Source organism: Nicotiana tomentosiformis, chromosome 5 (assembly GCF_000390325.3).
Source record: "Nicotiana tomentosiformis chromosome 5, ASM39032v3, whole genome shotgun sequence".
Taxonomy (NCBI): Eukaryota; Viridiplantae; Streptophyta; class Magnoliopsida; order Solanales; family Solanaceae; genus Nicotiana; species Nicotiana tomentosiformis.
In genome coordinates, this window is record NC_090816.1 from 138,110,668 (window position 1) to 138,128,984 (window position 18,317).

The following is an 18,317-nucleotide window of genomic DNA, read 5'->3' on the forward strand; positions in this document are numbered from 1 at the left end:
ACATGTACTACTGCAATTGACTAATTGATAGGGGAGTAGCTTGATGAATTGATAACTGGGCATACTCATTAATTGGCTTTAAATGGCCAATTGTACTACGATCCAATTTAATTTATCTGGTCCAAAATCGTTTCTGTCAGGCCCAATTTAGTAAGAGCATAAGCTGATCCATTTTCCACAATTGATTTCCATAGCTCTTGACCTTACACAGATCTCAAACCCATAAGGAAAAACAAATCATGAACCCGTGCTAGTTGCTTTAGGCGCGATTAATAAATCATCGTGACTATGGGTATGGTTCCCGTGGCATAGTCACGATACGTAAACCCCAACTCTAGTGCGCGTTTCACGTGACTTGACTTCAACTTCGAATAATAATAAAAATAAACATGTTGCAAATCGCGGGTGCGTTTCACGTGACGCGATTCGCAGTATGTATAAAACCAAATGAGTTTGCGATATCGCGACTTGTTCAAATAAGTTCTATAAATAATTAAAAGCGATTAAAAGGAATAAAAATGCACATATAGGTTTAAAACATGTATTAAATCAGATAACTAGGCCAATTATTAATAGTTGAGCGACTGTGCAAAAATCACGGAACTCGGGAGTGCCTCACACCTTCTCTCGGGTTAACATAATTTCTTACCCGGTCTTCTGTGTTCGCAGACCATAAATAAGAGTCAAATTTCCTCGATTTGGGATTCTAAAATAAATCGGTGACTTGGGACACCATAAATTATTCCAAGTGGCGACTCTGAATAAATAAATAATCCCATTTCGAATAATGTCACTTAAATTGGAAAAACTCCCTATCCCCTTGGGAAAAAGGAGGTGTGACAGTTCTGGCGACTCTGCTGGAGAAACGAGAACTTCTGGTTTAGGGTTCAGAATTCGAGCTTTGATGACTTTTATACTTGAATTTTGTTTATTATCTGATTTTTTATGTGTTTGAGCCTAATGTGCTAATTGCCGCTCTTTACCGCTTTGATATTGCCGTGAACTGTATATAAATTGTTACGTAAACCTTTCTTCTCTATGAGTCTTCTAAATCTTCTAGGAATCGTGCACTTCGCGTGGTTTCTTTTCTGTTAGAGTCATACCCTAATTTTAGAACGAGAATCGGACAAGTTGCAAAGTCAGTGAAGATTCTGTATTCCCGGTACTCTGCCCCCCGGCTCGAGTTATATGCTCGGGTAAGCCAGGTCTAGAACAATACACCCAGGATTTAAAATTAGAATGACATAACCTCATGTCGGATTCCTAGTAGGTACGTTTGTTTGCATCACGTGCATTTGACTTTGGGAACTCAACACAGGGGTTGGGTCCGTCTAGGACAGGTGTACCCAAATCAAAAGACTATCCCGATGCATTGTTACGTGCAACTTGTACATTTATTTGTTTCGGCTTGCATGTTGACCGACTTCTAGAATAGGGAAATAAAATCAAGAAAAACCAAGAGTGAGGCAAGAGAGAGAAATTTACCCGATTTTTGAAAATTCAGGTATTTGAAAATCCCAAAACTTTGCCGACATTTTGAAAAACAAATATTCAAAATATGCCAAATATTTTCAAAAAACAAAAGGTCATGCTTTTCTGACCGAACTACGCGGGTCTGATTTTCACCGGATGTGAGATAGGTAGGCAAACATCATCGGTTCCGACCCCAATTTTAAAATCCAAAAAAAAATAAAAAATATATTTTCCTTTAATACCTATTTAGAAGTCTTTCTTTAGAAAATTCAAAAAAAAAATAAAGGATTATAAACCCAAAAAATATTTTCCCTCTTTCCAAAGTCTTTCACATAATTTTTTTTAAAAAGAAATCAATCAAAATCCAAAATATGGGTTTCCTTCATTTTGAAGTATTTTTTCCAAAAATTCAAAAACAATCAGAAACAAAAATCCAAAAAACATTCTTTTTCTTCTTTAAAAGTCTTTATTTAAAGTCTCTCTTTTGAAAATTTAGAGGCAACATTAAAAATCCAAAAATATTTTTTTTCTTCTTTAAAAAAAAGAAAAACTAATGGAAATTCAACAAAAATATTTTCTTTTTACTTTTGAAATTCCCAAAGTTTAAAACAAAAGAAAAAGAATTTTTAGAAGTCTTTCATTCAAAAAGAATCAATCAAAATCCAAAAATAAATAAATATATTTTTCCGTTCTTTAGAAATCTTTCTCCTAGAATTTCAAAAAAAAAAAAAAAAACACAAATCAATATCCAAGAAATATTTTCTTGTTTCTTTAGAAGTCTTTCTTTCAAACATTTCAAAAAACAAATCTAAATACAAAAAAGAGTCAAAAATATTTTCTTTCTTCTTTTAATGCATTTCTTCTAAAAATTCAAAACAAAAAAAACAAAAAAGAAGAGTTAGCTTATTTACTCTATTCTCAATCTTCCCGAACTACGCGAGATCTGATTTATGCGGCGTCATGATACGTAGGCAATCCCCATAGGATTCGATCATAGCAATAGAATTAAAAAAAGCGAGAGAGAAAAAGAAAATGAAAAAAAAGGAAAAAGAAAAGAAGAGTGACAAAAAATAACTGAGAAAAACAAAGAGCGAAAATAACAAAAAGAGAAAGAAAAAGAAATCGAGATATGAAAAAGTTAAAAAAAAAAAGAAGAAGAAGAAGAGGGAGATACGAATTTGAAATGCTAGATGTAGAGTATCACGACCCAATTTTCCCTCCGTTGGGTATCGTTATGGCACCTAGTCTTAGGGACTAGGTAAGCCTAACAATAATTGAAACAACAACATTATTTAAATAGAATCTCTTAAAATTCCCAAAACCGGTAGTACAAGTTATAAGCTCTACAGAGTGTTTGCTAGAAAACTTCTAAATACAACTGTCCAGAAATAAGAATAAACAGTGCAAAACAAAAAGGTTGAAGGTGACTCCAAAGCCTGCGAACGCAGCAACAGGTTTACCTTGAGTCTCCACAGCAACAGTCCACACAGCTAGCTAACGAACAAGTACCTGGATCTGCACAAAAATGTGCAGAAGAGTAGCATGAGTATACCATAACGGTGACCAGTAAGTATCAAGACTAACCTCGGTGGAGTAGTGACGAGGAACAATCAAGATACCCACTGGTCTAATAAACCGAACAGATATAAGTACATGAATAACAAAAGTATGATGTCTACATAAAGACTATGCAATATGGCTAACAATATAGTAGTGGCATTAAAGCAAGAAACAACAAGTATCAGCGAAATATCATGAAAATGATGCGGACAAAGTGAACGGAACACAACCTAAATCCAGAATCACGAATACAGCAAGGACAAGTAATAACTCAGTAATTACAACCGTTTTTACATCAGATTTTAGTCAACAACTCCACGAGGTACCTAACCTCGGACAATTCATAACTCACGAGTCTCAATACCTGAACCCTAACACTCGACATCCTGTGCCCTCATACCACCTCATAACCACACTGACGACTCACGTGCCAATAGAGCCATTCTCACATAGAAGACAAGTAAACAAGGGTGAGCATCTATGCTCAGCAATATCAAGAACACCTCTTATCCGATAAAATGCTTAACTACGTGTATGCTTGTGAAAGTGTCCTAACATAGTCCATACCAGCAAATAAGCATAAGGAAGAAGAAGAACGGACAACACGTAGAATATTTTCTCATAGCTTTCCCAAGATAAAGCTCACACAGATACGTATACCACTACACAAATATCAACAACAAGAATGCCCACAGGCCATAAATCATCACAAATCAATCCCTGACACAACCCACCTTGTCTCGCCATGTGTGCAATAGTAACATAAATGCCCGCATTTTCTCGCCACACGTGCATAATAATGTTCCCACCTTGTCTCGCCACATGCGCAACCCATAAATATATATACATATCCCGCCTTATCACGCCGCATGTGCAAATATCAATGGTAACAACCGCACGGCAGAAACCTCGTGCAACCCCATAGTAACAACCGCACGACAGAATCTCATGCATCACCACAACAAGTACCACAGCAACAATGACAATCATACAAAGTACGACAAGTAAATCAACTCAAGAACTTTTAAATCACAGGAAAATGTGGGACCAAATCACAAGGAATAACCATAGTAAAGAATTCTAGGCGTAAAAAGAACAACTCAACAAAGGGAAACTAATGTGTATCAACGATCCCACAATATACATTTCAACAACAGGGAAACTAATACGAGTCAAATAATTCCAAATAAAACAAGTCGACGAAGATATAGGATATCTAAAACTTCTTTTAAGGTTGAGGAATTACTAAGGATTTTCAACAATTTAATTAAGGATAAGCAGCGGAAAGATAATCATAAACTCAACTAAGACTGAACAAATTATAAGATGATATAATAATAATTTCAAATAAAGATAAGCAGTTATGAAAAGATAGCATGACAATAGAGGAGGTAAAATATTCAGTTAAGTCAAATAAGAGTCAAATAGGCAATAAGAGTGAATCCTGAAAGCAATTAATTCTAATTAAAACATATAGAGGTGAAACTAGTAAATAGGAACTTAATCATATCAGGAACAACTTCATACTAGTGAATATATGGGCCTAAGAATCCTAAGAGGCCAACTTTTCACAAATAAGTCCGAGCACGCACTCGTCACCTCGCGTGCATGGACTACAATCAACATAGAAGACTCAATCCTAAGGGAAAAATCGCCCACACAAGGTTAGGCAAGATACTTACCTCAAACCAAGCTCAACCAGTCTGTAAGAATACCCTTTTATTTTTCAATTATCCGACTCCGAATGGCCCAAATCTATTCAAACACAATTGCATAACATGAATACAACCATACTAAACTCATCTAATTAATAAAATCAATACTTTAATAAAAATCCCGAAATCCCCCCTAAAGGTCGACCCGGGCCCACATCTCGGAATCGGGTAAAAGTCAAAAAATACGAACACTCATTCACTCACGAGTCTTACCATACAAAAATAATGAAATTCCGATACCATTTCGTCCCTCAAATCGTGATTTTTCATTTTGAATTTTTCTTTTAAAAACCACCATTTTTCTCAACTCAAAATACAAATTAAATGATAAAAATAAAGATAGAATCGTGGAAATAAATAAATTCTAGGTGAAGAACACTTACCCAATCGATTTGCATTAAAAACCCACAAGGAAATGCTCAAAACCGAGCTCTAGAACTCCAAAAATGGTGAAAATGGCAAACCCTCGGAAAAGAGGACTATATATTCTGCCCAGGGGTTTTGTGCATCGCGAACGCGGAGAAAGGGACACGTTCGCGAAGAAGAGAAACAAAGCTGCCCAGTTGTTCTTCGCGAACGCGACAACACGTTCGCGAACGCGGAGAGGAAAAATATGATGGCCCAACGACTGCTCTTCGTGAACGCGTGAAGTAGTACGCGAATGCGAAGAGTGTAATGGAATAGCTACGCGAACGCGAAGAGGAAAATGATCACCAGTGCCCAGGGCCTGGTTTGCACTTCGCGAACGCGAGATAGGGAATGCGAACGCGAAGAAGGGGGTAGCAGAACTTCGCGAACGCGAGAGGGTGACTGCAAACGCGAAGAGGAAATATTTCACCCTCCAAAATAACACTACGCGAACGCGATGAAGGACACCAGATGACAAATAACAGCAGTTCAAAAATAGGGAGAAAAGACCCGTAACCCATCCGAAAGTCACCCGAGGCCCCCGGGACCCCGTCTAAACATACCAACAAGTCCCATAACCTAACACGGACTCGCTCGAGGTCTCAAATCACATCAGACAACATCAAAAATACAAATCGCACCACGTATCGGACTTATAAATTTCAAATCTTTCAACTTCTAAAACCCGTGCCGAAACCTATTAAATCAACTCGGAATGACGTCAAATTCTGCAGGCAAGTCCCAAATAACATATCGGAGTTGTTCCAACTCTCGGAATCGCATTCCGACCCCGATATCAAAAAGTTCACTTCCGGTCCAAATCTCCAAAAATTCGACTTTCGCCATTTCAAGCCAACATCAGCTACAGACCTCGGATTTACAGTCCGGACACGCTCCTAAGTGAAAAATCACCCAACAGAGCTAATGAAACTGACAGAACTCCATTCCGTAGTCGTCTTCACATAGTTCTGACTATGGTCAAAATCCTAAGACTTAAGCTTCCGTTTTAGGGACTAAGTGTCCCAAATCACTCTGAATCGTCCGGTAACTGAATTCAACCACGCAGGGCCTTATGCCGCCGAACGAGACTTAAGTTCTCAAAACTACCGGCCAGGTCGTTACATCCTTCCCCTCTTAAACAAATGTTCGTCCTCGAACGTGCTAAGAATCGCCTCGAAGTCTTCAAATCATTGAAGGGACATATCCAACACACAACCGCGGGCGACTCCAAGTCACCCCAATTATGCCAACACCGATAAGCCTTAGAGTCAAAATTCTCACCTTCCATTTGTCTTCAAAAGACCCGATTCTAAATCCATAACTGATAACAGTCTCAACCAGCTGTAAAAACTCATGCCTACACCCACAAGGTACGAGCACACATAAAAACACCACACATAGGCCCATAATAACATTTCTGATCACAATAGCTGCCCGAAATCAAAACCAGCACCGACAATTAGACCCATATCAGTTAGCAACCCGTTTCAACCTCCATAACGCTGATAATGATGCAAGAAACATGAAGACCTTATAACTATACACCCAATTCAACAAGTCACAACTAACACCATCGGGCACACACCCCGCAACCAAAACTCAAGAAGCACATAACGAAATTGACTAAGTAGGTAAAGGGAAACACATAAGATAAATATCAAACAAGTCCGACAGGCACAACTTTCTAACAATACCCTACTACGAATCAATTCAAAAGGAAAAATCAAAGTACATGAACAAATCATAAGGATCTCATCCTGGTATCACCCTCCACCGCGGCACGCAGCCTGGCTCAAACATATTAAATCACATGGAATCGCGAGGGTCTCGTCCTCAACTCTGAATCACAAGTCGAATACACATCATACCAATGGAAATCTTCCACTAACTCAATTCTTCCAATAAAAATCTTAACACTTGCTAAATTTTCACCCTGGTAGAGTATCAAATCACAAATTATAACCAAATTTACTTAGGAATCACATCAAACCTACCATAATGGACAACATGAATTCACTTATAGTCTCGTAACTTTCAATAATGAATAGAAACAAACAATAGACATGAGCTACCGCTCATAGAGTCTCCCAACAGGGCAAACACATATACAGAATACTGAGTCATGAACTCACCCGTAGGTGGAACAACAAATAGGGAAACTCGCCCCGATAAGCAGAACCGAATCAAATACGAATAGTTCCCCTTTGTAACAAATCAAAAGCATACCTGTATGACATCATCTGGAGCAATGACCTCAAGCCTACTATATGAAACACATCAACGGGTCGGGCCTTCCCCTCTTGGGCGCCCTCTACTTACATGAATACTTTGCTGTGACACGCCTGTCCGGAGTCTAGGAAAATCTCTCACCCTATGGCTGGTATCTCCACACTCGAAGCAACCTCTCTGCTGACGTGGCTATGGGAACTATGCGGTACGGGTACTCTAAAACCCATGAGCACCTGAAGTACTGTGCGAAGCCTGAAGTGCAAACTGAACTGGCTGACCCACAAAACCTCTACCATGTCGTACCCTGCCTCCAAAATAAGGACCAGTAGATCTCTCCGGTCTATGAGGCCTCCTCACCTCCCTGTCCCCTCTCTCCTGATCTTGCCTGTACTCTCTCTCATGGCCTCTCCTATCTCCTCTCTCCTGGTCCCACATGCCCTCTACTCGGCGAGCGATCCCTACCACCTGCTGAAACGAAACATCTAACTCTAACTCCCAAGCCATGCTGAACCGAATATCATGTCTGAGTCCCTTAATGAATCTACGGACACGCTCTCTAACTGTGGCGACCAAAGCAGGTACGTGCCTGGCCAAATCACTGAATCTCACGGCATACTCTGACACTGACATAGTGCCCTGGCGCAGCTACTCAAACTCCTCGCGCCATGCATCTCGAAGGGATTGAGGTACAAACTCTCTCAGGAACATCTCTGAAAACTGAACCCATGTAAGTGATGCTAACTCGGCTGGGCTACCCAACTCATATGCCCGCACCACTGGTAAGACGCTCCCCTGAGGTGGAACGTAGTAAAAGCAACCCCGCTCGTCTCTACAATACCCATAGTACGGAGAACGCGGTGACACTCCTCTAGAAAACCCTGTGCACTCTCTAAAGCCAAACCACTAAATGTAGGAGGGTCATATTTCTTGAACCTTTCAAGTCTAAGCTGCTCTTCCTCAGATGCTGCTGCCCTGACCACGGGCTGAACCGGGACCACAGGCTGTGTCGCCATGACACCTGGAACCTGACCACCATGAACTAGCTGCTCTGGGGTATGGGTGGCGGGAGTCTAGGCTCCTCCCCCGATCTGTGAAATAGCTGGTGCAACCGGAATCAACCCCGCCTGAGCCAATATACCAATCATGCTCAGGAACTGTGCTAAGGTCTCCTGAAGTTCGGGGGTAAGAACAGGCGCCTCCGGTACCTGCTCCCTAATTGGAACTACTGGTGGCTCCTCAATTGCTGCTCTGGTAGGCGCTCTAGCTGCGACACATACTCCTCGTCGACCTCTGCCTCTGCCCCTAGCGATACCTGCTCCGAGAGCAGCGTCGTCGATAACTGCAGCTCGTGTCCTCACCATCTATGAGAGAATGGAATGATAAAAGTCAAACTCCGAGATCAATAAGCTCACACGATAGGAATGAAATAAGTGAAATTGTCCTAATAGTTCCGTAGCCTCTAGAAGATAAGTACAGACGTCTCCATACCGATCCGCAAGACTCTACTGAACACGTTTATGACTTGTAGCACCTATGAACCTAAGGCTCTGATACCAACTTGTCACGACCTAATTTTTCCTCCGTTGGGTATCGTGATGGCACCTAGTCTTAGGGACTAGGTAAGCCTAACAATAATTAAAACATCAACATTATTTAAGTAGAATCTCTTAAAATTTCCAAAACCGGTAGTACAAGTCATAAGCTCTACAGAGTGTTTGCTAGAAAACTTCTAAATACAACTATCCGGAAATAAGAATAAATAGTGCAAAACGTAAAGGTTGAAGGTGACTCCGAAGCCTACAAATGCAGCAGTAGGTTTACCTTGAGTCTCCACAGCAACAGTCCACACAGCTAGCTAACGAACAAGTACCTAGATCTGCACAAAAATGTGCAGAAGAGTAGCATGAGCACACCACAGCGGTGCCCAGTAAGTATCAAGACTAACCTCAGTGGAGTAGTGACGAGGAACAGTCAAGACACCCACTGGTCTAATAAACCGAACATATATAAGTACATGAATAACAGAAGTATGATGTCTACATAAAGACTATGCAATATGGCTCACAATACAGTAATGGCAATAAAGCAAGAAACAACAAGTATCAGCGGAATATCATGAAAATGACGCGGGCAAAGTGAATGGAACACAACCTAAATCCGGAATCACGAATACAGCAAGGACAAGTAATAACTCAGTAATTACAACCGCTTTTACATCAGGTTTTAGTCAACAACTCCATGAGGTACCGAACCTCAGACAATTCACAACTCACGGGTTTCAATACCTGAACCCTAACACTTGGCATCCTCTGCCCTCATAACACCTCATAACCACACTGACGACTCACGTGCCAATAGAGCCATTCTCACATAGAAGACAAGTAAACAAGGGTGAGCATCTATGCTCAACAATATCAAGAACACCTCTTATCCGATAAGAGTGCTTAACTATGTGTATGCTTGTGCAAGTATCCTAACATAGTCCATACCAGCAAATAAGCATAAGGAAGAAGAAGAACAGACAACACGCAGAATATTTTTTCACAGCTTTTCCAAGATAAAGCTCACACATGTAAGTATGCCACTACACAAATATCAACAAACAGAATGCCCCCGGGCCATAAATCATCACAAATCAATCCCTGACACAGCCCACCTTGTCTCGCCACGTGTGCAATAGTAACATAAATGCCCGCCTTGTCTCGCCACACATGCATAATAATGTTCTCACCTTGTCTCGCCATATGCGCAACCCATAAATATATATACATATCCCGCCTTATCACACCGCATGTGCAAATATCAATGGTAACAACCACACGGCAGAAACCTCGTGCAACCCCATAGTAACAACCACACAGCAGAAACCTCGTGCATCACCACAACAAGTACCACAACAACAATGACAATCATACAAAGTACAACAAGTAAATCAACTCAAGAACTTTTAAATCACAGGAAAATGTGGGACCAAATCACAAGGAATAACCACAGTAAAGAATGCTAGGCGTAAAGAGAACAACTCAACAAAGCGAAACTAAATTGTATCAACGATCCCACAAAATACATTTCAACAACAGGGAAACTAACACGAGTCAAATAATTCAAAACAAAACAAGTCGACGAAGATATAGGATATCTAAAACTTCTTTTAAGGTTGAGGAATTACTAAGGATTTTCAACAATTTAATTAAGGATAAGCAGCGGAAAGATAATCATAACCTCAATTAAGACTGAACAAATTATAAGATGATATAATAATAATTTCAAATAAAGATAAACAATTATGAAAAGATAGCATGACAATAGAGGAGGTAAAATCTTCAGTTAAGTCAAATAAGAGTCTAATAGGCAATAAGACTAAATCCTGAAAGCAATTAATTCTAATTAAACCATGTAGAGGTGAAACTAGTAAATAGGAACTTAATCATATCAAGAACAACTTCATACTAGTGAATATAAGGACCTAAGAATCCTAAGAGGCCAACTTTTCACAAATAAGTCTCAGCACGCACTCGTCACCTCGCGTGCATGGACTACAATCAACATAGAAGACTCAATCCTAAGGGGAAAAACCCCCACACAAGGTTAGGCAGGATACTTACCTCAAATCAAGCTCAACCAGTCTGTAAGAATGCCCTTTTTTTTCCAATTATCCGACTCCGAAAGGCCCAAATCTAGCCAAACACAATTACATAACATGAATACAACCATAATAGACTCATCTAATTAATATAATCAATACTTTAATAAAAATCTCGAAATCTGCCCACGTCTCAGAATTTGGTAAAAGTCACAAAATACGAACACTCATTCACTCACGAGTCTAACCATACAAAAATCATCAAATTCCGATACCATTTCGTCCCTCAAATTGTGATTTTTCATTTTGAATTTTTCTTTCAAAAACCACCATTTTCCTCAACTCAAAACACAAATTAAATGATAAAAATAAAGATAGAATCATGGAAATAAATAAATTCTAGGTGAAGAACACTTATACAATCGGTTTGCATGCAAAACCCACAAAGAAACGCTCAAAACCGAGCTCTAGAACTCCAAAAATGGTGAAAATTGTAAACCCTCGGAATAGAGGACTTTATATTCTGCACAGGGGTTTTGTGCATCGCGAACGCGGAGAAAGGGACGCGTTCGCGAAGAAGAGAAACAAAGCTGCCCAGTTGTTCTTCACGAACACGACAACACGTTCGCGAAAGCGGAGAGGAAAAATATGATGGCCCAATGACTGCTCTTCGCGAACGCGTGAAGTAGTACGCGAATGCGAAGAGTGTAATGGAATAGCTACGCGAACGCGAAGAGGAAAATGATCACCAGTGCCCAGGGCCTGGTTTGCACTTCGCGAACGCGAGATAGGGAATGCGAACGCGAAGAAGGGGGTAGCAGAACTTCGCGAACGCGAGAGGGTGACTGCAAACGCGAAGAGGAAATATTTCACCCTCCAAAATAACACTACGCGAACGCGATGAAGGACACCAGATGACAAATAACAGCAGTTCAAAAATAGGGAGAAAAGACCCGTAACCCATCCGAAAGTCACCCGAGGCCCCCGGGACCCCGTCTAAACATACCAACAAGTCCCATAACCTAACACGGACTCGCTCGAGGTCTCAAATCACATCAGACAATTCCAAAAATACAAATCGCACCACAAATCGAACTTAGAAATTTTAAATCTTTCAACTTCTGAAACCCGTGCCGAAACATATCAAATCAACCCGGAATGACATCAAATTCTGTACGCAAGTCCCAAATAACATAACGGAGCTGTTCTAACTCTCGGAATCGCATTCAACCCCGATATTAAAAAGTCCACTTCCGGTCCAAATCTCTAAAAATTCGACTTTCGCCATTTCAAGCCTAAATCAGCTACAGACCTCGGATTTACAATCCAGACACGCTCCTAAGTCCAAAATCACCCAACGGAGCTAATGGAACCGACAGAACTCCATTCCGGAGTTGTCTTGACATAGTTCCGACTACGGTCAAAATCCTAAGACTTAAACTTCCGTTTTAGGGACTAAGTGTCCCAAATCACTCTGAATCATCCTGTAACTGAATTCAACCATGCACGCAAGTCAATACACATAATATGAAGCTGCTCAGGGCCTTATGCCGCCGAACGAGACTTAAGTTCTCAAAATGACTGGCCGGGTCGTTACATAGAGAATGGAAAGGGACATTTAAAGGCCGGGATGAAACATGCTACCGTTCAAACACATGGTTGAAGCGTTTAACTGTTTAGGTGAATTTCATCCCAACGTGCAATTTCCTATCTGTTAATGTCACGACCCAAAATCCTAACACAGGCATCGTGACGACACCTAGTCTCTAAGACTAGGTAAACCGATTTCTATTACATTTTGAAGCCATTTTTTTTAAATCTAACAACGGAAATAATTACAATACACAACCTCCCAAGACTGGTAGTACTGAGTCACGAACTCTAACTGAATACATGGAATGATCACGAGAACCGAATATACAATACTATTTGATTACAAATTAACAGTACAATGAAATGAAAAGACTCCAAGGGACTGCGACGGCAAAGCAACTCTAACTTGAATCCTTATGATCGCGCTTTAACTCTACTCAAGTCCGATATCTTCAATACCTGGCTCTGCACAAAAATGTGTAGAAGAGTAGAGTGAGCACACCACAGCAGTGCCTAGTAAGTATCAAGACTAACCTCAATAGAGTAGAGACGAGGTACAATCAAGACACTCACTAGTCTAATAACATGTGCAATATAATATACAAAATAATAGGAAACAAATAATAATAAAGGAAGGATAAAACAACTAGTGATATGCACAACAGACAACAAGAACACCATTAATATCACTCAACAATTAATAAACACAATTACACCCAATTAAATCAAGCCCTTCAAATAAATGTCTTTGACATAGTTCTTCCAGATAACTCTCTTTCAAATATAATTCTCTCAAATAATTATTTTTCAAATATAATTATTTCAATAAATCTTTTCAAATATAATTTCCTCAAATAAATATCTTTCAAAATACAATTCTTTTATATGATACTTTCTAAGTAAAAATCCTTTCAAATAAATATTTTGAATATAATCTTTTCAATTAAAAAGTCACCATGTGACACCTCATTTCAAAATCATCAAAATACGGGTCTCAGCCCATTTTCATATTTTTTGTAAATATGGGTCTCAGCCCATTTTCATATTTTCACGGCACCTCGTACCCATAATTAAATCATCATATTTTTCCGGCACCTCGTGCCCTCATTTCATATCACAACTGAACGGACAATTCACGTGCCAAATATCATTATCATTTCATCACAGCACCTCGTGCCCAAATTTTATATCACAATTGCACGGATAATTCACGTGCCAATATCCCCATTTCATATCATAATTCACGGCATCTCGTGCCCATATTTCATTTTATAAACTGCCTGACAATAGCCACAGGCTCCCAATTTCAACAAAATCAGATTATCAATTTACTAACAACAAGACAAGTTGCACAAGGTATAAAAATAAACACAAAAAAATCACAACATCACATGAAAATTTTCAACATCACAACCCCACATCATCACATATCGTCCCTGACAATAGCCACCCTTATCGCTCCTATTGCCACCCTTATTGCTCCGCCCAGACAATATCAATAGCCACCCTTATCGCTCCTATTGCCACCCTTATCGCTCCTATATCCACCCTTATCGCTCCGCCCAGACAATATCAATAGCCAACAAACACAACAGTGAAATGCCACCCTTATAACCACATAATATCAACGGTGAAATGCCACCCTTATCTCCCCAAAATAACAACTCACACAACACAACAATTTACACGAGGAATTATCACAACAACATAACAAAAATAAATTCATATCACAATTTGCTCAATGGCCACAACCAAATTTCAAAGCTACAACCAAGTCAATTAATTTCACAGCAAATAGCCAAATGCTCCACACAATGTGTACAACAACCAAAAATAATCAAGATAAAAATTACTCAACATAAATCAAAGTCTTCATAAAAGATCAAATTTTTAATAATTATATAAACACCTCTTCTTAAGCTCATTTAATTCATTATTTGCAGAGGGGAAAATCCAAAATAAAATTAAATTCCAATAATTATCAAGCCAGCAAATTCACGAAATTTTATAAATAATCAAATAACAATCACACCACATTGTCATATAACAACAGAGTCAACAACAAGGGTTTAGGCACGACAAGTAGATGATAAAATATATGCCAACAATTATCCAATTTACTACACAATATGCTCAAGACTTTAACTCAATAAAATTTGCACATATAAACCAAGTACGTACTCGTCACCTCGCGTACATGATTTTCAATTATCCAAGTTGCACATAAGACTCAATGCCTAAGGGGAATTTCCCCCACTCGAGGTTAAGCAAGACACTTACCTTTTTGAAGTTAGGCCGATATTTTGAAATAGCTTTCTTGCTTGAATTGATCTCCGAACAGCTCAAATTATCCAAATTAATTGTATTACTTCATTAAAATTCATCGGAAACAATTCTGGATAATAATACGTCGACTTAAAATTTTATTCCAAAAAGTCAATAAAAGTCAACGCGGGACCCGCCTCTCGGAACCCGACATAATTTTTATGAAATTCGAACACCCATTCCGATACGAGTTCAACCTTATCAATTTTATCGAATTCCAATAACAAATCGACCTCCAAATCTTAAATTTAAACCAAGAGGGTTTTCTAAATTTTTCAACCCAATTCACTAATTTAGTGATAAAAACAACAATAGATTCATGTAATTTAACTAAAATCAAGTTAGGAATTCTTACCCCAATGTTTTCCTTGAAAATCTCTTGAAACATCGCCTCACCCGAGCTTTCTTGTTCCAAAAATGGAAGAATGACACGAATTTGGACGTTATTCTGCTGCCCATGGGTTTGTTCTTCGCGTTCGCGAGACTCCCCTCGCGTTCGCGAAGAACAAATTCTTCAAAAGTCATTTTCAAACTCTTCTCAGATAGCCTTTAGTATAATGGTCATACTGTTTTGTATAAAACTCCAAATGATGAATGGTTTGACTTTCTGAAAATTAGACTCCAAGGGCTATTACTTTCATTTGTTGCTCATCTCCCAATTCCTTATATATTAAGAGATATAAGCTTCCAAATTTAGCCCTGTGCAACAGAGATTTCCAAACTCTTCCCGGACAGCCTTTAGTTTATCCAGCATAACCTTTTGTATACAACTCCAAATAACAAATGGTTTACATTTCTGAAAACTAGACACAAAGAGATACAACTTTCATTTTTGGATCATCTCCAAATTTCTTATAGATTGCGAGATATGAGCCTCTAAAGTTAGACGACGAACAGCAAAATTTCCTTCTTCGCGAACGCGAAGAACAAAGTCCTAACAGCAAAATCCTTCTTCGCGAACGCGAGAGGCTCCTCGCGAATGCGAAGAACAACACCAGAACCAGCAACCAGCAGTATCAAAACACCCAAACTTGGTCCGGAACCACCCCAAATCAAACCCGAGGCCCCCGGGAACCCGTCCAATCGTACCAACCAGTCCCATTACATAACACGAACCTGCTCGAGGCCTCAAATCACATCAAACAACATCAAAGCCACTAATCATACCCCAATTCAAGCCTAATGAACTTTGAAATTTCAAATTCTATATCTTGTACCGAAACACATCAAATCAATCTGGAATGATTTCAAATTTTGCACACAAGTCATAATTGACATAACAGAGCTATTCCAATTTCCAGAATCAGATTTCGGCCCCGATATCAAAAAGTTAACCCCCCGGTCAAACTTCCCAAAAATATATTTTTTGCCATTTCAAGCCAAATTCCTCTACGGACCTCCAAATAATTTTCCGGATACGCTCCTAACTCCATAATCACCATACGGAGCTATTGACATCATCAAAATTCCATTCCAGAGTCGTTTTCACACAGTTTTGACTAAAGTAAAAATCCTAAGACTTAAGCTTCCATCTCAGGGACTAAGTGTCCCAAATCTCTCCGAATTATCCGTAAATCAAACTTTACCACACACGCGGGGTCATAATACATATTGCGAGGATGCTCAAGAACTTAAGTCATTGAACGGGACATAAATTCTTAAAATGACAAGTCGGGTCGTTACAGTTAAGCGTCTCAAAACTAACGAGGTTGTTGGGTGTGCAAATTAGTAAGGTTTTGTACATGTGGTTGGTTTTGTTGGTAATATGGCTTCCCATACTTACTTCACAAGATTCAAATATAGGGTTCCTATGGCCTCCGAAAGTCATCTACCAATTATCGATCCCGAGGATAGCCAAGCACCAGCTATTCCACAACCAGAATCAGCAGCTGCTGAAGAGAATAGGATGTTGTGTCTCTGCATGTTGGCAATGTGGGACGCCTGGTCCAGTGGTATGGAACCGCCAAGCAATCCTTGGGTTCCCTGATTTGATCCCCAGGATAGGGGATACTACCAACACCCCTATGCCCAACCCGCTAATCCCGTGTGTGTACCCTCCTATGCTATTTAACGGTCTCGGAATGCCTTCTGTGGTTCTCCCCTAGGCGTCGGCTTCAAAGGCATCGCCATTAATGTTCTCCGCAGCACCAGTCTGCACCACAACACAACCAACTTTACCAAGGCCGTATGTTGAGCCTCCAATATTCACCTTTCAGGGTCCACAGTTTCAACCAGAAATAACATATGTGACCCCATACTTATTTACTCAACCTCCGCAATGTGACTTCTCGGTGAGGCAAGAAAAGGTTGTCAAGAATCCCAAGCAAGAGAAAATGACTCGGAAGATGAAGAGCCTGGAATAGAGCCTGAAAAACATGCAAGGTCTGAGTGGCCAAAAGAGTGTCTCTTACTCCGACCTGTGTATGTTTCCCCATGTTCACTTGCCGGCTGGTTTCAAAATGACAAAATTTGAAAAGTACACTTGGAATGGAGACCCGGTCACTCATCTAAAACGATATTGTAACCAGTTGAGGGGTACTGGTGGAAAACAGGAGCTGCTAATGGCCTATTTTGGAGAAAGCCTCACTGGGATCGCTTTTGAGTGGTATATGGATCAAGATATTACCCATTGGCATGTGTGGGATGATATGGCTCGAGATTTTGTCCGCCAATTCCTATATAATGTGGACATCGCTCCCGACAGGAACTCTTTTTCCATTTTGAAAAAGAAAATCGCGGAAAGCTTTTGCGAATATGCTGTCAAATGGCGTGAGCAAGCTGCCAGGATAAAGGCTCCGATAGACGAAGCCGAAATGGTTGTAGTCTTTCTACATGCCCAAGAGGCGGACTACTTCCAGAACATGATGTCCGCTATGGGTAGGCCATTTGCTGAGGTTATCAAAATTAGGGAGTTGGTAGAAAATGGGTTAAAGACGGGCCGAATCTTGAGTCATGCTGCCTTTAAGGCCACATCACAGGCCATTCAGAATGGTTTAGAGGGTTTGATGAACAGAAATTGGAGAGATGAAGAACTTGATACGGCATTGAAGGCCCTTACAATCATTGCCGAGATAGAAGAAAAGCCAAACAACGGTTGCCAAACCTGAAAGTTCCCCGTGAGACGGGAGTCTCGGTAGCCAGTCTTGCTATCCTTCTGCGTCTGGATTATCTCAGGGTTTGATCCGGATGTTTTACTTTTATTATTTTACTTTCCAATGTAAACCCTTCTATCTTTAAAATTAAAAAAAAATCAAAAATCAAAAAAACAAATTCAAATGAAATTTATATTTCATTTTCCAGGAATGTCTCTTTTCTTATTATTACTTTTCTTATTCTCTTTTCAGGACTGTTAAATGCAGATTTCAATCACATGACATGCTTGCGGACTTCATGCCCAGATCCTAAAATGCTATCAGACTTTGAAATAATGA

General features: G+C 39.7%; 1 protein-coding gene across 1 annotated transcript; it reads left to right on the top strand.

The window, feature by feature from the left end:
* Positions 1–17,261: 17,261 nt before the first annotated feature.
* Positions 17,262–17,993, top strand: LOC138893228 (uncharacterized). The gene has a single exon (XM_070177006.1). The coding sequence runs from the start codon at positions 17,262–17,264 to the stop codon at positions 17,991–17,993; it is 732 nt and encodes a 243-aa protein (XP_070033107.1).
* Positions 17,994–18,317: the final 324 nt, after the last annotated feature.